The sequence below is a fragment of the Chlorocebus sabaeus genome, chromosome 22, assembly GCF_047675955.1.
Source record: "Chlorocebus sabaeus isolate Y175 chromosome 22, mChlSab1.0.hap1, whole genome shotgun sequence".
Classification (NCBI taxonomy): Eukaryota; Metazoa; Chordata; class Mammalia; order Primates; family Cercopithecidae; genus Chlorocebus; species Chlorocebus sabaeus.
The window spans coordinates 75678164-75705996 of NC_132925.1; the positions used below are offsets into that span (position 1 = coordinate 75678164).

The 27833-nt window shown below is 42.4% G+C and overlaps 1 protein-coding gene across 5 annotated transcripts in view; it reads left to right on the plus strand.

Annotated features, from left to right (window-relative positions):
• The window catches only part of PRICKLE2 (prickle planar cell polarity protein 2), a 354501-nt gene extending 329685 nt beyond the window's left edge, over nt 1-24816 (plus strand). For all 5 annotated transcript variants that reach the window (XM_007984889.3, XM_007984888.3, XM_007984891.3 and 2 more), the window contains one exon: nt 18763-24816. In XM_007984889.3, coding sequence (XP_007983080.2) covers nt 18763-19637 — 875 coding nt within the window. In that variant the 3' untranslated portion in view covers nt 19638-24816. The remainder of the gene's footprint in view (nt 1-18762) is intronic.
• The last annotated feature ends 3017 nt before the right edge of the window (nt 24817-27833 follow it).

Below are 27833 nucleotides of genomic sequence, written 5' to 3' on the forward strand. Positions count from 1 at the left end.
GTAATTTTTTGCCTTTTTAGTAATAGCCATTCTGATGGGTCTGAGATAGTATCTCATTGTGGTTTTGATTTGCATTTCTCTAGTTATCAGTGATGTTGAGTTTTTTGCATGATTACTGGCCACATATATGTCTTCTTTTGAAAAGTATCTGTTCATGTTGGTTGCCCACTTTTTAATGGGGTGGTTTGGTTTTTTTCTTGCAAATTTGTTTAAGTTCCTTATAGATGTTGGATATTAGACTTTTGTCAGATGTTTAGTTTGCAGAAATTTTCTCCCATTCTGTCAGTTGTCTGTTTACTCTGTTGATAGTGTGTTTTTGCTGTGCAGAAGCTCTTTAGTTCAATTAGATCCCATTTGTCAATTTTTCCTTTTGTCGCAATTGCTTTTGGTGTCTTCATCATGAAATCTTTGCCCGTGCCCATGTCCTGAATGATATTGCCTAGGTTTTCTTCAAGGTTTTTATAGTTTGGGTTTTTTACATTTAGTCCATCTTGAGTTAATTTTTGTGTAAGGAAGGGATCCAGTTTCAATTTTCAGCATATGGCTAGCCAGTTATCCCAGCACCATTTATTTAGTAGGCAGTCCTTTCCCCATTACATGTTTTTGTCAGGTTTGTCTCAGATCAGATAGTTATAGGTGTGTGGCCTTATTTCTGTGTTTTCGATTCTGTTCCATTGGTCTATGTGTCTATTCTGTTCCAAAGTACCATCCTGCTTTGGTTACTGTAGCACTGTAATATAGTTTGAAGTTGGGGAGCATGATGCCTTCAGCTTTGTTCTTTTTGCTTAGGATTGCCTTGGCTATTTGGGCTCTTTTGTGTTTCCATATGGAGTTTCAAATAGTATTTTCTAGTTGTGTGAAGAATCTCAGTAGTAGATAGAAATAGCATTGAATCTATAAATTACTTTGGGCAGTATGGCCATTTTCATGATGTTGATTCTTCCTATCAATGAGCATGGAATGTGTTTTCATTTGTTTGTGTTATCTCTAATTTATTTGGACAGTGGTATGAAGTTCTCCTTGTAGAGGTCTTTCACCTCCGTAGTTAGCTGTATTCCTAGGTAATGTATTCTTTTTGTGGCAATTGTGAATGGGAGTTCATTCCCGATTTGGCTTTTGGCTTGACTATTGTTGGTATATGGGATTGCTAGTGATTTTTGCATATTGATTTTTGATCCTGAGACTTTGCTGAAGTTGTTTATCAATTTAAGAAGCTTGTGGGCTGAGACTGTGGGGTTTTTTTTAGATATAGGATCATGTCATCTGCAAACAGGGATGATTTGACTTCCCCTCTTTCTATTTGGAGTGCCTTTATTTCTTTCTCTTGCCTGATTGCCCTGGCCAGGACTTCTAATACTATGTGAATAGGAGTGGTGAGAGAGGTCATCCTTGTCTTATGCTGGTTTTCAAGGGGAATGCTTCCAGCTTTTGCCCATTTAGTATGGTGGTGGCTATGGGTTTGTCATGGATGGCTGTTATTATTTTGAGGTATGTTCCTTAAGTACCTAGTTTATTGAAAGTTTTTTACATGAAAAGATGTTGAATTTTATCAAAATCTTTTTCCACATCCATTGAGATAATCATATGGTTTTCGTCTTTAGTTCTGTTTATGTGAGGCATCACATTTATTGATTTGCATATGATGAACCAAACTTACTTCCCATGGATAAATAAAGCCTACTTGATTGTGGTGAGTACACTTTTTGATGTGCTGCTGGATTTGGTTTGCCAGTAATTTGTTAAGAATTTTTGCATCAATGTTCATCAAGGATATTGGCCTGAAGTTTTTTGTTGTTGTTGTGTCTCTACCAGGTTTTGGTATCAGGATGATACTGGTCTCATAGAATGAGTTAGGGAGGAGTCACTCCTTCTCAGTGTTTTGGAATAGTTTCAGTAGGAATGATACCAGCTCTTCTTTGGACACCTGATAGAATTTAGCTGTGAATCCATCTGATCTTGGGCTTTTTTGGTTGGTAGACTATTTAATACTGCCTCAATTTCAGAGCTCATTACTGGTCTGTTCAGGGATTCAATTTCTTCCTGGTTCAGTCTTGGAAGGGTGTATGTGTCCAGGAATTTATTCATTTCTCCTAGATTTTTCTAGTTTATGTACATAGAGGTGTTCATAATATTCTCTGATGGTGGTTTGTATTTCTGTAGGGTAAGTGATAATATCCTCCTTGTCATTTCTGATTGTGTTTATTTTAATCTTCTCTCTTTTCTTCTTTATTAGTCTATATCCTCCTTGTCATTTCTGATTGTGTTTATTTTAATCTTCTCTCTTTTCTTCTTTATTAGTCTAGCTAGTGGTCTATCTATTTTATTAATTTTTATCAAGAAAACCAGCTCCTGGATTCATTGATCTTTTAAATGTTTTTTTGTGTCTCAGTCTCCTTCAGTTCAGCCCTAATTTTGGTTATTTTGTGTCTTCTGCTAGCTTTGGGATTTCTTTGCACTTGATTCTCTAGTTCTGTTAGTTTTTATGTTAAGTTGTTAACTTGAGATCTTTCTAACTTTTTGATATGAACATTTCAGTGCTGTAAGTTTCCTGCTTAACACTGCCTTAGCTGCGTCCCAAAGATTCTGGTATGTTATATCTTTGTTGTCATTACTTTCAAAGTACTTCTCAATTTCTGCCTTAATTTCATTATTTACCCAAAAGCATTCAACAGCAGGTTATCCAATTTCCATGTAATTGTATGGTTTTGAGTGAATTTCTTATTCTCGATTTCTAATTTGATTGTGCTGTGGTCTGAGAGATTGTTATGATTTCAGTTCTTTTGCATTTGATGAGGAGCATTTTACTTCTGATTACGTGATCTATTTTAGAATATATGCCATGTGGTGATGAGAAGAATGTGTATTCTGTTGTTTTTGGGTGGAGAGTTCTGTAGATATCTATCAGGTCTGCTTGATCCAGAGCTGAGTTCAGGTCCTGAATATCTTTGTTAATTTTTTCTTGATGATCTGTCTAATATTGTCAGTGGGGCCGTAACTTCTGCCACTATTATTGTGTGAGAGTCTAAATCTCTTTGAAGGTTTCTAAGAACTTGCTTTTTGAATCTGGGTGCTCCTATGTTGGGAACATATATATTTAGGATAGTGAGATCTTCTTACTGAATTGCACCCTTTACCATTATGTAATGCCCTTCTTTGTCTTTTTTGATCTTTGTTGGCTTAAACTCTGTTTTGTCGGAAAGTAGGATTGCAACTCCTGCTTTTTTCTGTTTTCCATTTGCTTGGTAGGTTTTTGTCTATCTCTTTATTTTGAGCCTGTGTGTGTCATTGAATGTGAGATGGGTCTCTTGACATCAGCATACTATAATGGCTCTTGGTTCTTCATCCAGCTTGCCACTCTGTGTCCTTTAATTGGGTCATTCAGCCCATTTACATTTAAGGTTAGAATTGATATGTGTAGATTTAATCCTGTCATCATTATGTTAGCTGATGATTTTGCAAACTTGTTTATGTAGTTTCTTTATAGTGACACTGGTCTGTGTACTTTGGTGTGTTTTTACAGAGGCAGGTAAAGGTCTTTCCTTTACATATTAAGTACTTCCTTCAGGAGCTCTTTTAAGGCAGATCTAGTGGTAACAAATTCCCTCAGCGTTTGCTTATCTGAAAAGGATCTTATTTCTCCTTTGCTTATGAATCTTAGTTTGGCCGGATATGAAATTCTGGATTGGAATTTATTTAAGAATGTTGAATATTGGCCCCCATTCTTTTCTGGCTTAAAGGGTTTCAGCTGAGAAGTCTGCTGTCAGTTTGTTGGGCTTCCTTTTGCAGATGACCTGATCTTTCCCTCTAGCTGCCTTTAACATTTTTTTCTTTTATTTTGACCTCAGAAAATCTGATGATTATGTGTCTTGTGGATAATCTTCTTTTGAAGTATCTTATGAATGTTAGCCTCTCTAGCTAGGTTGGGAAAGTTCTCATGAATGGTATCTTGAAGTATGTTTTCTAAGTTGGTTCCATTCTCCCCATCTCTTTCAAGGATGCCAATCAGTCATAGATTTGGTCCTTTTACATAATTACATGTTTATCAGAGGTTTTGTTCATTCTTTTTCATTCTTTTTTTTTTCTATTCTTGTCTGCCTCTCTTATTTCAAAAAGCCAGTCTTCAAGCTCTGAGATTCTTTTCTCCACTTACTCTATTCTATTAATACTTGTGATTGCATTGTGAAACCCTTGTAATGGCTTTTTTTAGCTCTATAAGGTCAGTTATATTTTTCTCTATATTGGCTATTTTGTCTGTTGGCTCCTGCATTGTTTTATCATTATTTTTAGCTTCCTTGCATTGGGCTTCAGTGTACTCCTGAGCTCAGTGATCGTCATTCCTATCCATATTCTGAATTTCATTTCTGTCGTTTTAGCTATCTTAGCTTCAGCCTGGTTATGAACCCTTGCTGGAAAGGTGATGCGGTTGTTTGGAGGAAAGAAGGCACTCTGGCTTTTTGTATTTTCAGCATTCTTTCCCTGATTCTTTCTCATGTTTGTGGGCTTATCTACCTTTAATCTTTGAGGTTGCTGACCTTTGGATGGGTTTGTTTGTTTGTTTTTTCTTAATCCTATTTGATGACTTTGAGGGTTTGATTTTGGTATAAGATGGATTCAACTGACTGGCTTCATTTTGGGGAGATTTTAGGGGGCCGACACCCAGCTCCAAACTCTTAGACTATGCTCTTACTCTGGGGGACTTATATTGGGTCCCAGCTTTGTTATTGGGCCCCAGCTTTGTTATCTGGCTCCGCAAAGTTTGGAGTCCACTGCACAGGGAGTGCCAAGGTGTGGCAGCTGTAACAGAGAGCTAGCAGATGAAGGGGTTCCTACATCCCTGTGGGTGTTGACCACAGTGACAGTGGCAGCACAGCTGGGTGGAGTGGGGGGCCCCTGCTGGAGATTATGTGTGTGGTTGTACTGGATATGGTATTGGCTTGGGGAAGGGTGCTGGCTGGGGCAGGTTTGGGTGCCTTCTCTGTGCCCTGAAGCAGGAGCAATCCCTGAGGATGTGGGGGTATCTGCTATTCTCTGTGTAGTATTAGTATAAGGGCAGGGTGCTGGCAGGCGTGGGGCTTGCTGGCTCAGTACCCGCCAAAGCTCCATCTGCAATGGTGGCTGGGGACTGGGTAGGTGCAGACTGCACTCCAGTGTGCTGGCGGGGCAAGGAAAGCAAAACCTATCTGTGCAGACATGTGCCAGCCCATGTGCCATGGGCCCTGAGAAAGCTGCAGTATGGGGAGGGAGCATGTGCATGGCTGTATAAGCCACACCTCACTGGAATTCTCTACCAGTCAGGCAAGGTTCACTGGCACAGAAGCTATGCTGTGAGCTCCCAAGGTACCCAAGACTGCCCTCTAAGCAGGTGTGGCCAGGCTGGGGCCCTGGGAGAGGCCAACAGACTAAGGGGTGCTCAGGTCAGATCAGCCCCATCTGATGTGCAAGACCACCCTGCAGCGATCAGGTCCAACAATTCTCCTAGGGCTAAAGTCTCTTATGGGAGCAAGTCGAGTACAGGGGGATGGCCATCCTTGGCCGTGCTGCATTAAAGACACCCCCACACCAAACCCTCTGGGCTCCACATCAGCTGGCTTGTCGTCCCACCACTTCTCTAAACAGCTCTCCCTGCTACCTCAAGGGTCCATGGTGGTCAAGGGGTCCCCTCCTTCTAGGGTTCCCGAGGCCTGTGACGATAGCAGGTTGCTTCTTGCCAGTTCAACTCACCCATTTCCCCTGAGCTGTTGTTGTTCAAAAGTGAGTCCTGCTGCAGGGTAGCCCATGCAGGGTTCCTAGCTTTCTTCCCCTTCAGCCCAGCTTCTGTGTCTTGCCTCTATCCATTCTTAGTTCCCTCCTTCTGAAGATCTGTTAAAAGCATGCCAGTCATCTCAGTCCCTCCGTGGGAGCTGTTCCACTTGTCTTTGTCTAGTTGAAGACAACTTGCCTTCTTGCCTTCTCCCTCTTTGCTCATTTTTTAATGGAGTTGTTTTTTGCTTATTCAGTTAAGTTCTTTATAGATTCTGTATATGTCAGATGCATAGTTTGAAAAAATTTCCTCCCATCCCGTGGGTTGTCTGTTTACTCTGTTGGTAGTTTATTTTGCTGTGCAGAAGCTCTTTAATTAGGTCCCACTTGGAGATTAACTTTTTTTGAGAGCCCAAAACTTTGTCTCTCCTGTACCTACATCACTGTTGCACCCATTCATTGATTAATTCAGTTATCCTTCCATTTTTTTATCCCACCCTTTATTACCCTTCACACTATACACCCATCCATTTACAAATTATTCCATCTTCTTGTCCATTGTACCCATTCATCCATCTGTCAGCCAGTCTAGTAACTGATTCTGTTGTACATGAGGTCATGAACTGCTATCCCACGAATGACACTTTGTCAACCCCCAGCTATAGAGAAGGGAGATCTTGAGAAGCAAAGATCCCAAGCCTAAAAGAGTACATTGTATTTTGCCTCTTAAATCCATAAACCACTTTTATCCAAACATGTAACCCACCTCATCAAGTTGGCTGACACCAGTGGGAAATGCATATGTCTAATGGGGAAAGGAGGGATGTGGACAAGCAGGTATAATAAATGCTAAATGTGGCCAGGGGAAAGAGCATAGGTGATAAAGGTTCTGGTGTATCCCAACTTAAAAAGGCAAAAGGAAATTTAACCCTTGAGATTAAATAAAGCTTAGTGTATTGGCCACTAGTTGGAACCGTGTTTTCTAGCCATACAAGTCTAGTGTACGAGACATGCTGTTGAGGAAGTGTGTGTGTGTTAGGGTAGGGGTAGTGAGTTCTGCATATTTACCTTTTACATTGTCATGAGTGCATTCTTGCCTCTCAGTGATAATTTCTCGTAAACATTATATAGCTGTATAACAAATAGAAATATGCAAAAATCATAAGTGACCGCCCAGTGAATTATTACATTCATGGTACCATCTCCCAAGTCAAGTAATAGACAGTGACCAGCACCCTAGAAGCTCCCTCATGCCCACTCCCAGCTGCTGCTCTTCCCTTCTCTCCAAAGTAAGCACTATTCTGACATCTAACAGCATAGATGATTTGGGGTGGATTTTAACGTTATATAAATGGGATATACTGTACATGTTCTTTTATATCTGGCATCTTTTACTTTATATTTATGAGATTCATCCATGTTGTTGCATATAATTCTTATTTATACAAGAGAAAACTATACATTAATAAAAAGGATTTTTTTCATTGCAGCTGCTGATTAGAAGCTGGGAAGTGTCACTGTATCTGTACTTCTCTCTCTGTCTCCTGCCCTCAAATCTCTGACTGCTAGCACTCTGGCCACATTCCTTTTACTTTTTATATTCACAATAATAAAAGGCAGGAGGTGGGAGAAGAGTTCTCAAGTAGCTTCTGTATGACCTTGGGCAAATTATCCCAACTCCCCTTTCCCACTTAGATTGCGTAACAATGCCCAGCAATTTCACGTATGACAACATGCATAAAAATGCTTTAAAAGTGGCATATAAATATGGAGTAAAGGACAGTAAGAATATTGAATATTTCATTTGGTGCCCCCGCACCAGCACTGTTCTAAGTACTTTATGTTTTAACCCATTTAATACCTTCTCCCTTGGGTTGTGTGATTATTCCCATTTCACAGATGAGGGAACTGAGCATAGAACAGTCCAGGTCTGCCTGAGAAGGCACAGCTTCAAGGGACAGAGCTGGAAGGCGAACTCCAAAGCCAATGCTTTCACCAGTCCCCTGTGCTGCCTCTCAGTTACTTTTTAAAATTTTGCCAGCAGCATATGAAAGACACTTTCAAAACCCAGAGTGGCCTAGGAAGAACCTTCGTGTGTGGCTCCTGTTCACCTTCTGAGCCTGATTCCTGCTGCTGTCCTTGCTCACAACGCTCCAGTGTCGTTGCCCTTCTGCTACGTCTTAGAGCATGTGGCACCTTCTCTAGTACAAAATATTCTTGCTCCCTCTGCCCGGAACACTTTTCCCTGCCCTTGGCTCGGTGGGCTCCTTCTCATCCTTTAGGTCTCCCCATAGTCATCACCAACACAGACTTCTTTTCCAGCACTCAAAGTAGGTCCAGTCTTTATTCTCTGCCATAGCATCCCCTTTATTTCTTTCCTAGTGATTATTATCTATAATGGTCACCTTGCTATGCTGACTTGGTTATCTGTTTTCTCTGCACTAGGTCATATCCTTCTACGACGTCCTCTTAAAGGGCCTTCTTCACAGTTGTGCTCACAGTGCCTGGCAATAGCAGGGCTTTGTCAGAGATCTTTGAAGCAACTCAGTGGGTCCCCAGGTTCTTGGCTGCCCACTCTGTACCACTTGGGAGCCATTTAGCTTTTGTCCTCGTGTAGTCAAGTGTTTCCCAAGTAAATACAGCATGGTCTGCTTGTTGACCCAGACTAATGGGTTCTAGAAAGCAGCATGGGGTCAGTGTAAACCCAGAGCAAACTCTGGCAAACAGTCTTCAACTGGTCTGAATTTGTTGTGCATCCTTTCAATTAGCAAATGCTTTGTGGCAATACAACCAGAATCCCCCATGGAGCTGAGTGGTAGTTGTTAAAGCTGACTCCACATGATTCTGGAAGATGTCCCTTCCTGGTTTCCTCCTTTACTTTTACAAGTGGTATGAGTTAAAATTGATTCCATCTTTGTTGGGGTCACTGGTTTATCAGAAAGTTAATAGGATGAGCAAGTAAAGAGAGAGAAGGTAAGAAACCTCCAGTCCACACTCAAGTTTTTATCCGACTTGTCCTTGTAACTGTACTGGGTCTGTAAGAGAAGTGATTCTAGTCCCATTATAATGCTTGTCACTCCCCAACCTCCAGTTCAAAGGCAAGTCCCTAGAATGAATGCTGCTAAAAAAACAAAGCTGCTATTGTTGGGAAAACCAAAATCAGTCCATGACCCTCTTTGGAAGCAGCTGGTTGTAAAGAGGCTGTTCTTTAGTTTGGGCCTAAACAGCCTGTCCCTGAGAGAGAAGGCAGGCCAAACCTCGGGGGTGGGAGTGTGAAGTAAGAAGTCATGCATACTACCCCCCTCTCCCACCCCTGCCCCAGGGCTTGGCCTCCCCCTTCCCTCCCGGTTCCCCAGTGCAGCTGGCAGAGGAAATTGTTCCCTGGACTACCAGCACTGCTCCTGGTAGCACCAGAGCAGATGGCAGATGTGTAACTGACTGCGAGCCAACTTGTGATCTGCTGGTCACCTGAGACCTGCTAGATAGGTCGGTGACTGGAGTAAGGAAGTAAAAAAGATGCATCAAAAACTCAGGATTTCAAAACCTTCAAACCTGCCAGGAAAATGAGACAGCAAAGGCCTTAACTGGAGAATTCTTGATACCCACTGAGAGAAAGGAATGTGAATTTTCTAAGAAGAGTTTAGAGAGAAAATAACTTTTAAAGTTCCCCAGTTTTAGGGACATACCACACCTAACCAGGCAGAGCCCTGATAATCCTTCTTTAGAAAAAAGGGGCGACAACCCCCAATGTGACGAGGCTCCTGTCTGCAGGGTGGGGCGGAGCAGGTTTAACTCACTGCAGCACTTCGGTGGACAGGAACAGAGCTCCCCTTGGGCTATTGTCAAGCAGCAGGTCGAGTACAGGATATGTTAGAGCAGCCGTCCTCAGCTGGGGGTGATTTTGTCCTCCAGGGACATTTGGCCCTGTTTGGAGACATTTCAGGGCTGTCACAACCAGAGGGATGTGCGACTGGCATCTAGTGGGTAGCAACCAGGGATACTGCTGAACATCCTGAAGTGCACAGGACAGCCCACCAAACAAAGAATTATCCAGCCCGAAATGTCAGCAGTACTGAGGTTGGGAAACCCTGAATTAGAGTCTCTGAGGCTATGAGGGTCTTGTTTCCTTGAGTAGAAGCACCCTTGTGTTGCAAAGAAAATCGTCCTTGAAACTCCCAGCATCTTGGTGTTCCTCTAATTCTCATGAACGCAGGAATCACCAGGGATCTTGTTCAATGTGGATTTGAATTCTGCAAGTCTGGTGAGGGCTTGACAGTCTGCAGTTTCAACCAGCTCCCAAGGGACGGCATTGTGGCTCATCCATAGATCACACTGTCGAGTGCATTCATATTGTCCCACTCTCTGTCCCCACCCCCAGCCTTCTTTGTCATACTCTGTTTGAGCTATTCCATGCCCTGTCACTAAGAAACATGTGGTGGCGTTTAAGCTCCACTGCCCAGATGACAGTATCTCTCCAGCTGTTGCCAATTTGAAGTTCAGGGTGTTGATGAAATCGATTGACTTAGTTGGAAAAAGGATCCCAAGGGACCTGATCAAGCTACTGCCACACATGCTTCAAACAAACAAACACGTACCTCGGGATACTTTTTGCATGGTCTGAGAGGCTTAAACTGTGTAGCGCCCATGACTTTGGGGCTGTTCAGGCTTGCTGCAGGATGCTAAACCAGAGGTTGGCAACCTGTGTCTGTAAAGGGCCAGAAAGTAAATATTTGAGGCTTTGCAGATCATACATTCTGTCACAGCTCCCCAAATCTGGAAAGCAACCACCAACAACATGCAAATGAATAGGCGTAGTTGTGTTCGAACACAACTTTATTTACAAAAACAGGCAGTAAGCTGGATTTGGCCCATTGCCACTGTAGTTTGCAACCCCCCCTGTTCTAAACAATTCCATTTTCTTCATGTTTCTATCTCAGCAAAAAAGAAAATGAAAATCATATAGGAAAGACCCTAATGAAAGGGAGCTACATCATCAATATGAGTTGTAAATGTCTGGAGGGCATGGTTGAATAGATACTATTTCGTTTAGAAATGTGAAATGTGAATGCTTTAAAAAAATTATTTTTTGAAAGGCTCTGGAGTGCAGTGGTGTCATCATAGCTCACTGTAACCGTGATCCTCCTGCCTCAGCCTCCCCAGTAGCTGGGACTACAGGTGTACACCACTACGCCTGGCTAACTTTTTGTTTTTTGTTTTTTGTAGATAGGGGGTCTTAGTATGTTTCCAGGGCTGGTCTCATACTCCTGGGCTCAGGAGCTCCTCCAACCTCAGCTTCCCAAAGTGCTGGGCTTATAGGAGTGAGCCACCTTGCCTGGTAATGTATCTTTGAAGTTGGCAGAAACACAGCTCTCTGTCTTCTTGTGCAGAGTGCGATGAGACAGGACAGTAAATAAGGAACAGAGAGATGTGCCTAAGGTCCGCCATTCAATCTTAGTCTGCTTTTTCTTCTTTCTGGACTTGCATGCATACCTTCTGCCCCCAAAGACATGGGGGAGGGAAGCCAGCAAAGATTTTCTTTCTGTTCCATCAGACCTTGAGCATTCTTTGAAGGACATTGATTTTCTTGCAGACGCCAGTTTGTGTGAGACCTCCTATTTGTAGAGAGGGAAACATTACTCAGACAGAAATGCCAGTATACCTTAGAATGCCCCAACTACACCTTCGTGTTGGCAGTTAAACCACGGAGAACAGCAGGCTGAACTGGATACTGACCTCTCTTTGTAGAAGCACAGCCATGGATCTTGTGGGAACCTGCACCCCTGTGGTGCATGGACGTTTGCATAGCTCCCAGTCACACTGACCCTTGGGATATGGATAAATCACTGCATTTAACTCTATCATCACCCTGAGCACCTCTCATTAAACCTGCATTATTTGGCAGGGGAAAATCCTCTCCGTTAATTAAGAAAACAGAGCTCTGCTTGAGAGGGAAATGACCTGGCGTTTGTGTCTCCTTGCCATCAGGTGGGATTCTTTTGCCAGATCCTCCAGAGGATGTGGGGGCCTTCATACTGCCCTAGACTATGTGCTGCAGCCAGAGTTCTCTGGCAAATTTAGCTTGCAGCTCCCACCTCCATATCACACATGTGCTTGAGCACGCACACACAGACACACACACCCCGTGGCTTGAGCAACAAGAAAAGAAAAATGTGTTTATTACAGGAGAGTAAGGGCATGTTAGAGCCCCATTAGGTTGGACTCTATTGATTTGCAATATTTTGACACTGGGTCTTGTTCAGCACAGACAAATGGAATGAAGAGTTGAACTTCATCTGTGTGGAGGAGGAATCCCAGCCATGGTTTAGAGGCACAGATAATTTACAACAGTGACTGGTGTTCAAGTGAATATCACTGCATCAGGCCCTGTTTCTCAAATTCATTAATCCATACAATCATGCAGTCAATGAGTATTTGTTTGCCTGTAACATATTTGAGTCTTTGCAGGTCATACAGTCTGTCACAACTCCCAACTCCGGAAAGCAGCCCTCGACAATATGCAAATGAATAGTTGTGGTTGTGTTCCAATACAACTTTATTTACAAAAACAGGAGGGGAGCAGTGAGCTGGATTTGGTTCATTGGCCATTGTAGTTTGCAAACCCCTGTTCTAAACAATTCCATTTTCTTCATGTCTCTGCCCCAGCACATAAATAATAGATAAATAATATAGGAAAGACCCTACTGAAAGGGAGCTAAATCATCGGTATGAGTTGTAAATGTCTGGAGGGCATTTACAGTCTTGAGGCATGCTTTCTTTCCTTGGGGAATTTTAGGCCTTACTGAAACTTCTTCCTGCATACTGAATACCAGGTACTGAGGTCAGGGCTAGCAAACAAGAACACAGTTTCTGCCCTCATGGAGCTGCTGATCTATCAAGAAGACAGAGACGAAACAAAAACTACACAGATGCATCATAGTCGTGATGAACCTTAAAAAGGAAAGATATGTTTTCCTCATCTAATCATCACTACAGCTTTAGTACTCATATCCTGTCATTATGCCCATCTTACTGATGCATCTCAAGAGGTTTAAAAATTTCCCCAAGTCACCCAGCCAGAAAGTAGGTCTCCAGTTCTGTTCGCAGTTAGAGGGGGAAGGAGTGTGTCTCAAGTTGGAGTGTGACCTGTGACAGTACAGTTCCGTCTTGGAAACAGTATCAGCTGCTAATTTAAACACATCACCAGAGCTGTGATTAATAAGGAGAAAACATTTCTGCAGTGCAGGGAGCTCATTATAAATCACATATACTTTGAGTTTAAAATTGGAGAAGCCCCAGATGGTGGGCTATATAGTGAATCGCCAGAGACGGAGATTGACAGGTGTGATCATGGTATTTTGTTCCTGATGTTTGGAATCCCACCCATGTGGATCACAGCACTGACCACTCCAGGTCAGAGGGTGATTGCTTTTTTCCAAGCTGTGGGTAACATGAGAATCCATTTATGTTTATTCCGTGAGTATGTATTGAGCACCAAAGGGTGCTGGGCACTGCTAGCTCTGCAAGAATACAGTGAAGAGTGGGGAGAAGATCCCTGCTCCCAGGGGATTCATTCAGCTACAAACTTACATACGACCTTAATAAGTCAGGGTGGGTAGTTTAAAAAAGGGTCAAGTGCAATAGTGAGTGGTTGGCCAGAAGACAACTAACTTTGCTACTTTAGAAGGAATGTTCAGGATAGACACTGCTGAGGAGGTGATATCTACACAAGGACTTTAACAAACAGAAGAAGTCAGGCATGCAAAGGGAAGGGTTTTCCAAGGCCTGCTGGAATGAGCTTGTGTTTGGGGAGAGGGGGAGGAATGTAAGCACAGCTGAAGCAGAGTTAAGAGAGGAGGAGTGTTTAGTTGATGATCTTGGAGAGAGAGAAGGGAGCCAAGTCACGTAGGGCCTTAAGGTCTGCATAAGGACTCTGGATTTTGCCAGTAATGAAAGTAACCACAGAACTCCCCTTTTTAGAGGCAAGTATACAATCACTGTGCATCTTTGGTCAACACTGGCCTTTCTGTTCATGCCCTGCATGCAGGAAGACCCTGGAGGAAAATCTGGGTTAATGAATCAGAAGAGAGGCATTTCTCCTCTTTAGAGTGAGCAGGTAGTATTTCCAGTCCCACCCACACATACTCCAGGGGAATGAATAGCTTACATTTAGGTAAAACTGATAGTAGATGCTGGGCTTGTGCAACAGGGTCCTCCTGCTCTGATCAAGCTCTTTTCTTTTTCAAGGGGGTGCCTCAGGGTATCCCGAGCTTTCCCAGGATGCAGAAGCCTGATACCAGAAGGCAGTACACCTCCCAACAGAATAGAAGCTGCTCCTCTTGGAGGTCACCTCCTCACGGAAATAGGAATCTGTTCACAAGCAGGATGCTCTCAAAAACACTGCACTTCTGGGCTTATGAAAGACAGGTTCGGGAGAACAGCATGCTGGCGAATTAATAGTATTTGCTAAGTTATTTATGCTGACCCTAATTCTACTCAAGAGCTAGGGTAGAAAACCCTGCGAAGATCATTGTGTCCACCTTTTGTTTCTAGATGTGAGTTTGAAAATGTTTTCTTTCCTTACTAGAGTTCATCCACTCAAACCACTCATTCATCATCTTAGGTTGTTATCCTCTCCTCTCTGCTTTCATAGTGGGGAGGCTCTGGAAGTGATTAAGCTATTGTAAATCAGCTTTTGTGATTTGTATGTCAGAGATAAGCAGCAGAGTAAGCAAACGATTGGAGGGCCCAACTGCTATTGCCTTGACAGTTATCCCAGGAATAAAATCGAAACAGAAAATTACTGGAGTTTATGATATTTGGCAGATTAATTTCTTTATAGGCATATCCAATGTTAAAATTTGACCCTTTAACAAACATTGCTTTATTTTTATTTATTTATTTACTTGTTTATTTTTTTGGAGACAGGGACTCGCTCTGTTGCCCAGGCTGTAGTACAGTTGCACGATCTCGGCTCACTGCAGCCTCGACCTCCTGGGCTCAGGTGATACTCCCACCTCAGTCTCCTGAGTAGCTGGGACTGCAGGCATGCACCACCACGCCCAGCTAATTTTTGTATTTCTAGTAGAGATAGGGTTTCACCATGTTGCCCAGGTTTTTCTCCAACTCCTGAGCTCAAAACAAACCATCCTCCTTGGCCTCCCAAAGTGCTGGGATTACAGGCATGAGCCACCACACCTGGACAAACGTTGCTTTACTTTTACTCCATTTTATTGAGATATAACTTACACAAAATAAAGCAAACAAATATTAAAACTACACCTCAGTGAATTTTTACACATGTGTATTGTTTTACAATCACCATCCAGACTTAGCTATAGTACAATTGCAGTGCCCTAGCAGCCTTCTTCATACCCCCTCCCACTGCCCTGACCTGTATCACTATAGATAGCCTCAGCCTGTTCTTGAACTTCATATAAACAGAATCATACGGCACATATTCTTTTTGCATGTCCAAGCATTTTCTATGAGATACATCCATGTTCTTGGGTGTAGTTATTCGTTCTCATTATTGTGTAATATTCCATCATATCAGGGTTTCTCAATAGTGAGACTATTGACTGTTTGGTTTGGAAAATTCTGTATGGGGGCAAGGAAGCCATCCTGCACAATGTAGGATGTTTAGCAACATCTCCGGCCTCTACCTACTAGATGCCCGTAGAATCCCATCCTAATAGTGACAACCAAAAATGTGTCCAGATGTTTCCAAATTTCCTTCAGAATTAAAAACCATCATATCACATGAATATATTCCAATGTTAAAGAAACTTTTTATTTGGAAATAATTTCAGACTTATAAAAAAGTTACAAAAATAGAACAAACAACACCTATAATGTACTCTTTACGTAGATTGATCCATTGTTAACCTTTTGCCACATTTGTTCTTTCATGTTCACATGCATGCACACACGCACACACACACACATGCACACATTTTATTTATAAACCATTTGAGAGCAAATTGCATCCATCTGGGCCATTTACTGCCATATCCTTCCATACATATTTCCCAAGAATAAAGATCTCCCACGTTATCACCATTATTCATTGACCACAGTAAACTTAGCATAATACTTCTATCTATTGCCCGTGTTACTTTTTTTTTTTCAGCTGACCAAAAATTATCCTTTATAGCAGCAGTCCCCAACCTTTTTGGCACCAGGGACCAGTTTTGTGGAAGACAATTTTTCTACAGACTGGGGTCAGGGGGTGGGGATGGCTTTGGGATGGTTCAAGTGTATTATATTTATTGTGTACTTTATTTCTATTATTATTACATTGTAATATATAATGAAATAATTACACAACTCACTATAATGTAGAATCAGTGGGAAACCTGGGCTTGTTTTCCTGCAACTGGACATTCCCATCTAGGAGTGATGGGGGACAATTATGGATCATCAGGCATGAGATTCTCATAAGGAGCACACAAACCTAGATCCTGCATGAGCAGCTCACCATAGGGTTTACGCTCCTATGAGAATCTAATGCTGCTGCTGATCTGTCAGGAGGCAGAGGTCAGGCGGTAATTGGAGCAATGGGGAGTGGCTGTACATACAGATGAAGCTTCCCTTACGGGCCACTCACCTCCTGCTGTGTGGCCTGGTTCCTAACGGGTCTATAGCCTGGGGTCTGGGAACCCCTGCTTTATAGCATTTATTTTCCCTACTGAGCAGGTTCCAGTCCAGGATCAGGTATTACATGTAATTGCCATGTTTCCTTTGTACCCTTTAATCTAGAACATTCTCTCAGCCTTGGCTGGTCTTAAGACTACAGTCCCTTTTTTCATAACAAATGTCCCTCCTTTTTGGGATCTGTCTAATGTTTCCTCCTGAATACATTCAGGAAATACATTCTTGTATGGAATTTCTATATTCCATACAAGAATACTATATAAACGATAGTGTGCCATTCTCAGTACATCTCAACTGGAGGCATACAGGGTGCAGTTTCATCTCACCAGGGATGTTAAGTTTGAACTTCAGGTCAAGGTGTTGTCTGATTTTACCGTTGTTTAGTTACTAATTCTTCCCTTGCAACTAATAGGCAGTGTGTAGGGAAACACTTTAAAACAATGCTCTCTCCCATCAAATTTTACCCCCTATATGTAGCACACTTTTTGATTCTTGTGTGAAGCACTCTACCTCCAATGGTTATAAAATGATTTTCGAAATCTAGCACCCCCTTCCTCCTTGTGAACTTACTCTACTGACAGCGGTTGGCATTCCACTATACATAGAGCCTTCTCTTTTCCCCCATTTATTTTATTTATTTATTTATTTATTTATTTATTTATGTTTTTATTTATCTGTTATCAGTATGGACTTGTAAATTCCTATTTGTTTCAGTGGTTTATAAATCATTACTTCCCTTAAATATTTTAATGCTCAAATTGTTCAGATTTGGCCAGTGGGGGCCCCTTCAAGATAGGCCTTGTGTTCTTCTGATAAATCCCCACCATATCTTATTTTTAATACTTTCCTACTTTATGGCATAACAAGATCCTGGTTCTTTTAATTTCCTTGCCTTTATCCTGGTATTGGCCATTTTTCTGAAGAGATTGGATTCCTTTTAGTGGGGAATGGTAGAAAAGACCACAATATATTTATCCATTTTCCTGATAATTGACATTTGAGTTGTTTCCATTTCTGGGCTATTACAAGAAAGCTTCTCTGAATACCCTTGTCCATTTCTTGGACCTTCTTACTAACTTCTGTTTACTCTATAACCAAGAGCAAAGATGGAGAATTGTGGAGTTTCTACTCTTGGTCATACACCCAACAGAAATTCATAAGTCCACAAAAAATGGGCAAGGATATTCAGAGCAGCTTTATTCATAATTCATATATGTGTATGTGTATTTAGCTTTAGTAAATATTGCCAAGTAATTTTGCAAAGTGCTCATAACACTGTTTTAGGTTTTGTCACAGAAGAGGAAGCCAGAGGCCTCGGTAGAAGACAGGAATAATCAGTGGCAGGGGAGATAATGGGCCATTGCAATCCAAAGGCATGTTGTCTATGACCAGAAATGGCAAATTGCTGATCCTTGCAACATATAATGAGTGGAAAATGCTGAGACTTTGCCACCTGGCCCATTCTTAAACATCTCCTGAGAGAGCTCTGCTTGAAGATGAGCAAAATGGAAGTTACTGGAGTCAGTATCTCCCACCACCTTCAAAATGGTTTTCATCTGAGGGATGCCAGGAGCTCATTTGACAGCACTTAGGAAATGGAGGTCCATTGCTGGGGCACGTGCTGTTAGAGAGCATCAGACCCACTGCTTTACTTTTAAAAGTCCCTACCCATGCGACAGAGAGGTCCCCTGGGGTCCCACCCACATCTTCTGGCTGCTAGGGACCCATTTACAACCTTGGAGCATTCACTGAATGGTCTGAGAGAGTAAATATTTCTCTATCTATACCTAGGGAGTCACTTAGTGTCCAAGACACTTTTGATAGGGAGCCACCTGCCACTAAGGGCAGCAGGCAAAACAGGAAACTGCTGCAGGCCAACAGAGAAGTGAACTGGCCCAGTATTGTGGAACCAGTGTTCAGTGTTGCCAGAAACAGCTTGGGCATGATCCAGCTTCTATAGCTTAAAGTTTCCTCATCCAAAATATCTGTCCTACAGAGCTTATAGTGCATCATTAGACTCAAAAATGTAATTAAAGTACTTTGCGAAGTGAAACTTCATATAGAGGAAGCATCATGCATAAGATACACAGTGGGCTCTTAGTAACTTTGATGAGCCTTTGGAATAACTAGCAACTGGTAAAATACATCTCTGGATGCATTTTAAGCAAGTGCCCCGTCTAGGTAGATAGTGACCTGCTGTGAAGTGGGGAGAACCCTCTCACGGGGCACATGTGCCCCCTGAGAGGATCTTTGTGCAGTACACAAGTGCACAACGGTATGTAATGACCCTATATAGATAACCAGCGGAGACAGTGATCCTATCGCTGCACATCTGTATTAATCTCTGTGGTCCCCTCTTCTCTCCCCCAGGCCTCTCTGCTGATGGTGGTGCCAAGCGCCAGGAGCACCTATCCCGATTTTCCATGCCTGACCTCAGCAAAGACTCTGGAATGAATGTGTCTGAGAAGCTGAGCAACATGGGCACTCTTAACTCGTCCATGCAGTTCCGGAGCGCAGAGTCGGTTCGCAGCCTGCTCTCCGCCCAGCAGTACCAGGAGATGGAGGGAAACCTCCACCAGCTCAGCAACCCCATTGGCTACAGAGACCTGCAGTCCCACGGAAGGATGCATCAGAGCTTTGATTTTGATGGAGGGATGGCGGGCAGCAAGCTGCCAGGGCAGGAGGGTGTGAGGATCCAGCCCATGAGCGAACGCACCCGGAGAAGAGCTACTTCGCGTGACGACAACCGCCGCTTCCGACCTCACAGGTCCAGGCGTTCCCGACGCTCTCGCTCCGACAACGCCCTCCACCTGGCCAGCGAACGCGAGGCCATCTCTCGGTTGAAAGATAGGCCCCCTCTGAGAGCCAGGGAGGACTATGACCAATTCATGCGCCAGCGGAGCTTCCAGGAGAGCATGGGGCATGGGTCCCGGAGGGACCTGTACGGCCAGTGCCCTAGGACTGTGTCGGACCTGGCTTTGCAGAATGCCTTTGGGGACCGATGGGGACCCTACTTCGCGGAGTATGATTGGTGTTCCACCTGCTCCTCCTCTTCAGAGTCTGACAACGAGGGCTATTTCCTAGGAGAACCCATCCCCCAGCCAGCGCGCCTGCGATACGTCACGAGCGATGAGCTACTGCACAAATACAGCTCCTACGGCCTCCCCAAATCTTCCACCTTAGGTGGCAGAGGACAGTTGCACAGCAGGAAAAGACAGAAGAGCAAAAACTGTATCATTTCTTAATATGATTAGGATCAGGGAATGGGAGAAGATGGGAGCTAAGAATGTAAATTCAGAAACTTGCACTGTTTTAAATGTTAAAGCGCTTTTAGGGGTGGCTTATGGGGGAGAAAAGGGAAAATGCTGTCAGTAGATGGAGGCAAGGTTACAGATTGACTCAATAGGTAGTCACAGTTCTTGGCATGTTGAATATTATTTGCACATTTCACTTTGGAAACACAGTAGACTCTATTGAGGCCAGGGTTGGTCACTTCCTTCCCATCAGTTCTGTGTTGAGTTGCCATCTCGCAAGATGGCAAATTGTTTCCTGCTCGCTTTTATCCTCTCTGGTTCTCTTACTTTTAGGACCCTTTTTTCAGTAAGTAATTTGTTTATTAGCCAGGACCCAAGACTAAGTTATTTACATGTCCATTGTAAATGCAATGTAAATGAGAGTTCTGATAAAATATTTTTGTATTTTGTAATATCAAAGGAATTTCTATATCGTAGGACTCAGTGGGGACTTGCATGCACATCCACCATTGTCTTTGAGTAGTATTAAAAGGTGGCCCCGTACCACCTTTTTTTTTTTTTTTCTATACAAATTTGTTACATGTCAGTGAGACCTTTTTCAAAGGAATGTATTCAATTTGGCTTTTTGTGGCTGAAAAAAAATAACTATTAGACCCAAAGCATTTTATGCTCCATTCCATCTTAAGGAGCCATCCTTAAGTCTGCTCCCACCCTCAGTAGAATTTATTTTCTACAAAGTGGTAGTAATTTTTTTTAAATTGCAAATGTAATTTTTGCCAATTAGAGAAACCAACCAGTGTCAGTAAAATTCTGTGAGAAATGCCATCCCTGCTGGGAATGTTGAAGTTACTTAATGTTGATCTATCCCTTGGGGAAAGTGAAAGTGACTGTGAGTGGTGCTGTTGTGTGATGTCAGCATGACGTTGTTTTGAATGTGGCATTATGTTCTGGTGCTCATGTTTCCTGGATTGTATTATCTGCTTTCCTTTACCAAGGCAGACAGAGCTGCTGCCTTAGCCTGACAACCGGTTGTCCTCAAAGCAAATGAACTTAAGTATTTGGGGTTGAGGGACAGAAGGATTCTGAGGGGGCTCTGGGAGGGACGGTGTGTGACATGTCATGCCTGGAGAAGGAACAAGGCTATTTGAAAACAGAAAGCAGGTCAAGGGTAGAAGTTAAAGGAGAATCTGAAGGCAGGTCAGGGAAAAGAAGAACTGGAAATGAAACAGAGGACAGGTGACAACCACGTCTCGAAGAGCTCCCAGAGATTGTAGAAAGAATCCAGTGTAACCAGCACAGTAACCAGAGTATCTGGGTTACTCAGGAAGGTTGAGCTACTGAGATTTCAGTGGTGCAGTGACTTTAAAAAACAGGCTATGTCGGGAGGGGATTTCAATTTTGAACTTTGAGGACTGTTGGTCAGAAATTGGGCTCAAAAGTGAGTTTGCTTAATGAAGACATTTAACGGTTGTGCTGTTTATAGTAAAATAAAACTCCCTACCTTGCTTCAGTTAAAAATGAAGCGCTTGGTTTCTTCCATCCTCCTCCTCCCCTTAATGGATTGTGGCAGTTGAAATAATCCATCGGAGGACCCACCTGTAGTGAGATGTACTGTCAGTGTAGTGCCCGGTGTATCACAGTGGCCATCTGCCATGGTGAGGTGAGCGTGATCTCTTTTCAGTATAGTAGTAAACATTTTCTAGTATTTTTTATGGAGAGAATGTCAAAAGCAGTATTTCAGACCCCGTCCCAGATGGGTCTGAGGAAAGGAAGGCTGTAAAGGACATGGTAATGGCACTCCATTCGGGATGTATTAAAATAATTTGCTTTTCAGGTATTAATATGACATTTGTCATTGTCACTGATTTTTTTAAAAAAGCAATGCACATGTTGGTTGTGGCTGTTTTCCGCATGCTATCTTCATATCTAAATGCTTCATTAATTATCCGAGCCTCCGGAGAATTAACTCTATTACGTTTGTATAGTAAGTTTGTAAACTGCTTGGCAAACTGATTAAGAAATAATTTGCAACACCGTGCTACTAAAGTGGCAGGTTTCTGGTAGAAATTGTGCGGGTCCAATTTGGAGTTTTAAGTTCCTTGATTGATGAAACTAAAAAGGTAATTTTGGAAAAAGAAAAGAGAAGGGGAAAAGTAGATCACTTATCTTAGCAAACAGTTAAAAATATGTCTGTCCTCTGTGGCCCCAAATCCAGTGAAGGAAATTCTCCCAGTAAAAGTTGCTTCCTAACTCTGTTTTTCTCAGAATACCTCTTATATTTCTCAAAGAAAGCTTCAACCACCATCAGCAGAAAGAAGGTGGCCTAAAAACTGACACATGGCCAGTGCCCAGAGGGGTCTGGAGGCATAAGTCTAGATGCCCAGAGAGCATCCAGGGACTGAACTGCTCAAAGCTTGAGATGAAATGACATACAAGCTTCAGGGTAAAACTGTCTACTAGCAAGATTACCTCCCTCTATTCTACCATTGCAGATTTCTTCTTACCCCAAATGCAACCTTACAGAGAATGCTGAATGCGGAAGGCCAGTTCCTTACGATGATGGCAGAACCTCCAAGTGAATGCCCTGTTGAGGAAAAGGACATCATTGTATTTGGAATTCCACCTGCTAGTGATAGCTCACACATCACATCCCAGAATCCCATTCCTAATGCATTCTTCCCTGAGGCAAGAACTTAAGGTCCTCACCTAATTCCTCCATCAAAACCATTAACTCTTATTGGACAAGCTCCTCCTGTGAGTGGGGCCTGTACTCATTTCCTCTTAGATCATAATTCCATCTTCAACAGACTGGTTTCCAGAATAGTAATCTTTTTCCAGTGTTCTGTCTTCTCCAATGCCCTGGTTGTTATTTTTCCACCTCTCCTAATACTGATCTTCTTGTCTTTTGGTTAGAACTGCAACTTCGGAGTTCAGTTCATTTCCTATTGCTGCTCAATTCAGTAGCAACATAGCTGGCTTGTTCCCAGGCCCAGGAAATATAAGTCATTGACAGTTTCCTGAGAGGCTTTGCCAATCCATACCACCCTTGGTACTGTGAAAAGACTTCTTAGCAGCCAGGTGGCATTGAGGATGGTATTCAGGGCACTTTCCTTCTGTCATATAGTTGTGGGATCTCTACCAAGTGTGAAGGTGAATGAGGTAAGGGAGATCAGAACCATGCTTCCTGGTTTTTCGTATGTCCAAGGGAGAAGTCCTGGTGTGGGTTGTTTGACCCCTTCTTTCTACTTTCACCTTTTATTTTTTATTCCTTTCTTTCTACCCCCAACCAGCTGAGCAATTTTGTGTTTCTAACACAGGACCTGGGAGTAGTGCTTTCTAATCCTCATTTCCTGTAGGATGCTCCTGCACTATAACAAGATTATGTTTTCTTCCTTCTGTGGCAGCTTTCTGCTTCTTGGGTACTACTAGCTATTGTTGAGTTCCGATGGGGCCTGTGATGACATATATGTGGTATGTGCTCTGCGCTTCCTGCAAGCTAAGCAGATACAACCAGTGCATCACTGTATACTCTCGCTGAGAATGTGGATGCAGCCTCACAGATCTTTGCAACACTCCAACCAGCCAGGACCAGTTGATCAGAACTGATTTTATTAGTCTGCTAACAAATCTTATTTGTGAACTGATTCGTATCTGTCTTTCCACCCTTGGTTCTCTTGCCATAGAACAAAAACAGTTTAGGAAGCATAGTTAGGAACATTTAGGAACCAATATTTATAAGTAATACGGAGACTCTAATTCACCCTCCCCTCCCCACCCCAGGTTGTGGAGGCTCAAGGAAGCTGACTTCTTAGGCTAAAGGACAAAAAATTTCTTTCACCTCCTTTGCCATTTTCATGTTCTCTGCCAATTACTATAGGCAGTCTTCATTTTGCAGAGGTGAGGTAGGACTTCATCTTATTCTTCATCTAATCCCACCTTCTAACAACAACAAAAAAATAACATTTAAATTCCAAGGAGAAGTGTTCTTTGTGTATTTCTAACAGAAAACAGACGCTTAAGCCTAAGAAGGAAGATCCGTCCATGACAAAGGAAAGTGGAAAACTGAACCAGTTATCTGAATACTTCATGCCAGGACAGTTGCTATTAGCAACTGTTTTGCACCTTCAGGGCTTTAAAATGGGCTCTGCAGACAGCATTTGCATATGCAGGACTCAGTAGCCAAGCCTCCACTGCCAGCTGTTGAAGGCAGTTTCAGATCACCACCTTTTGAGGTACATTTCTTTAAGCACAAGAGAAGTGGAAATGGCCTTTGCCTTGTCTCCAGTGGTTTGTCCCTCTGGTGCCTCAGCAGATACCAGAGCTTATTCTTATGACCATTTGGAAATAGTCCTCAAAGTTAAGATCATGAAAAAATTGGATTCTTTTTCCATTTTCTCATAATAGTAGCCTAGTCAACACAAGACTCCCATAAAATATGACTCACTATTGGGAGCCATACTATTTTATAAGCTTACTTCCTGCTGACAAAACTAGCTTTCCTCAAGGAAATATAAAGGAGGGGAAAGTCACGTAGTGTTAGGAAAACATTTCTGTGTTTTGAAAATGATGAATCCATAGGATAGAGAAAAATCTTCTTGTTCTATTCTGAGAGTTCTCTGAGCTATCCCTTCACTCTGCTCAGCATTTGGCCATTGATGTTCAACAGGTCACTGACCAAGCTTTTCTAAATTTTTCAGAGGGAGTTACTTACCAATCAGGTCTGTTCTCAAACCTACCTAGCTGATTTTCATATCTTTCCATAAAGGGTCGTGATTTGATCATGGACCCTGACTTAACATTCTAAGGACTATGAATCCTCCATTTTTTTTAATTAATTTTTTTTTTTAAGCAAATTAGGACTTCAGCAGGTTTTCCTCTCCTAAACTCATTCTTTCCTCCACAGGATTGCTTTGCCCATCTCCTGCTTTCATTTCAAGTGCATAAACAAAACCTCAAAGGGCCTGGGAAGGTGAGGCAGGCCAGAGTCTGTGTTCTGTGTTGAGTGTCAAGCTATTTGTTAAGAAGGTCTGCAACAGGCCTTTGGTGTGGGCTCTGCCAGAGACTGTTCTGAACACTTTGCTTGAGATCTGTGCCCTGTAAAATGGATATGATGTTTTACTGATGTCTGTAATACATTTGTAAACTTCCAATAAAATTTGAATAAAAGAAATGGTGCCATTCTTCTCAGTCCTCCTTCACTTTCCAGATCTTAGTTGTGGTCTCTGCCTTTGAGCGTTTCAACAAAGTAAAGAAGGGACACAGGTATGGAGGGATGAGTTTTACTGTGAAAGATTAACCTGATTGTTTAAATCGGGATTTCTAAACCTCAGCAGTATTGACATCTTGTGCTGGTTAATTCTCGGTTGCAAAGGGCTGTCCCGTGCATTGTAGGATGTTCAGCAACATCGCTGACCTCTACTCACTAGATGCCAGTAGCAGCCCCCAGGAACTGTGACAACTAAAAATGTCTCCCATCACAAGCATTAGGATGGCAACTATTAACAATAATAACAATTGTGGGTGAGGATGTGGAGCAATTGGAACCCTTGTACACTGTTGGTGGGAATGTAAAATGATGCAGTGCTGTGGAAAACAGGCAGTTCCTCAAAAAATTTAAAAACAGAATTACTACCATATGCTACTTCTGGGCTATACCCAAAAGAATTGACAGCAGGGTCTCCAAAGAGGTATTTGTACACCCATATTCATAGCAGCAGCAATTCACAATATCCAAAAAGTGGGAGCAACCCAAATGTCCACTGATGGATGAATGTGTAAACAAGGTGTGGTGTATACATAAAATGGAATATTATTCAGCCTTAAAAAGGAAGGAAATTCTGACATATGCTACAATGTGGTTGAATCTTGAGGACATTTTGCTAAGTGAGATAAGCCAGTCACAAAAAGACAAGTGTATGATTCCATTTATCTAAGGCACCTAGAGTCAAATTCATAGAGACAGAACGTAGAAGAGTGATTGGTTGTCAGGGACTGAACGGAGAAGGGAATGGGGAGTTATTATTTAATGGGTATAGAGTTTCATTTTGGCAAGATGAAAAGAGTTCTGGAGACGGGTTGCAGAACAATGCAGACGAACTTGATACTATTGAACTGTACACTTAAAAGTGATTAAGATGGTAAATGTTATATTATGTTTAACCACAATTAAAAATGTCTCCACACATTGCCAATGTCTCCTGAGGGCAAAATTGCCCCTTGTTGAGAACCACTGGTTTCAGTGCATTGCCTTCATAGAATCTTTGTTCCTTGAGGATTCTTGAAACCGATTCCTACCCAGGCCACACACTTAATTTTCAGTTATTAGCAAGAATTGAAACCAGGAGATGACCCAAATATATTTGTATTTGCTTTTAAGCAAATAATAAGTGGTCTGTCTGGAGAATTACATCCACGTCTGTTTTCTGGTTAGGGTGGCATTAACGTTGACTGGGAGCCAGGACCAAGGCAGCATGTAAATTCAATTTCCCCATGTCTCATCCATAACATTAGGGAGTTGCTAGATGCTACAATATCATCTATACATTCATTCAACAAATATTTATGAAAGGCTTCCTCTATGCCAGGAACTGTTCTAGGTGTTTAGAATATAACAACGTGTAAAACAAACAAAAATCTCTACCTTAAAGGAGCTTACAAACTTTACTTTCAACTAGGCAAGACATCAGGAACAGTTGTCTTACCCACGGTAACTAATCACTTGGGAGTGACAGACAACAAGAGTTGTTTCATTCTAAGACATTCTAAGAGCTTTTGAATAAAAACTTGAGCTGGAAATGGCAATTGTGCCTGTTCTGCTTACAGACCTCTGTAGAGCATGGCCTGCAGGCAACCATGGTTTTTAATATAGAGCCTCCCTCTTTCTCCTCTTCAGCCAAAATGATTGTAGTCAAGTATAGCACCTAACCAGCAATCCTATAAGCATGATAAACTGGACTAATCAGATTCCCTCTCTCAAGAATATAGGCCAGGCACAGTGCTTCATGTCTATAATCCCAGTACTTTTGGGAGGCTGAAGTGGGAGGATCACTTGAGGCCAGGAGTTTAAGACCAGCCTGGGCAACACAGCAAGACCCCCTCCACCCCCGTCTCTATGGGAAAAAAATGAAAACAAAAACCAGTAGCTGGGCATAGTGGTGCAAATCTTTAGTCCCAGGTGCTAAGGAGGCTGAGGCAGGAAGATCACTTGAGGCTGCAATGACTTATGACTGTGCCACTGCACTCCAGTTTGGGTGACACAGCGAGAGACCTTGTCTCTGATAAGATTAAATAAGATTATAAACTAAGAAATTCTGAGAGAATGAGGCAGCTGACAGTGGCAGTGGAAGCTAAGAGAATGTATGAGGAGGAACCAGAAGGTGGAGTCAGGCCTAGGAGCAACAGGGTAAGAGGAAGGATGAGGAAGCAGAAGCAACAGGTAAGCAAAAGTCTAGGCTGAGAGCAGATCCAAGAGCAAAGACAAGAGACCAGAATGGACCCAGAGGAGCTGGTCTTCAGGACTTCCTCACCTCCAAACAGATCCTAGTTCCTGCCCTGGAGGTACCCTTCTAGGGTTACCATTTGATTTTGGTCCCTCACACACCCCTCTCCATTGTGCTTATGTATTGTGACAACACATACCTGTGTAACCTCTTCTTCGGGCTCAAGTGTTCCTTGCAATCCCAATGAAAACATATGAAGGATCCCATATGCACTAAATGCCAGTTGTGCACCTTTTATTTTGGCCCCATGTTCCTTTAACATTTTAAATCTCATCTCAACCACTTGCTAGTTGTTGATCTTGGGAAATGTCCATATCCTCCTTGAGCCTCAGTTCTTAATCTATTAAATGAGATATAACAGAAGAGTCATTATTGGGTTATTGTGTGGATGTACTGGAACAATACTTGTAAAACTCTTAGTGCTACCTGTCATTATAAGAGCTCAAAACACATTAGCTATTGTTATTACTATCATTAGTATTTCTAGTCTACCCAAAGAGAGAGGCTGGCAAGAACTAGATACCAGTGGTATCCAGTCTAATAATGCTCTTATCTTTTTTTTATTATACACATTAGGATTTAGAGACATTCAAGGAAGGCCTGAATCTTCACTATGTGTAAAAAATGCCCACTGAACTTACTGAAAACTCCTCATCCTCCTGAAAGACGTTCTGGTTTGGTGGATCTG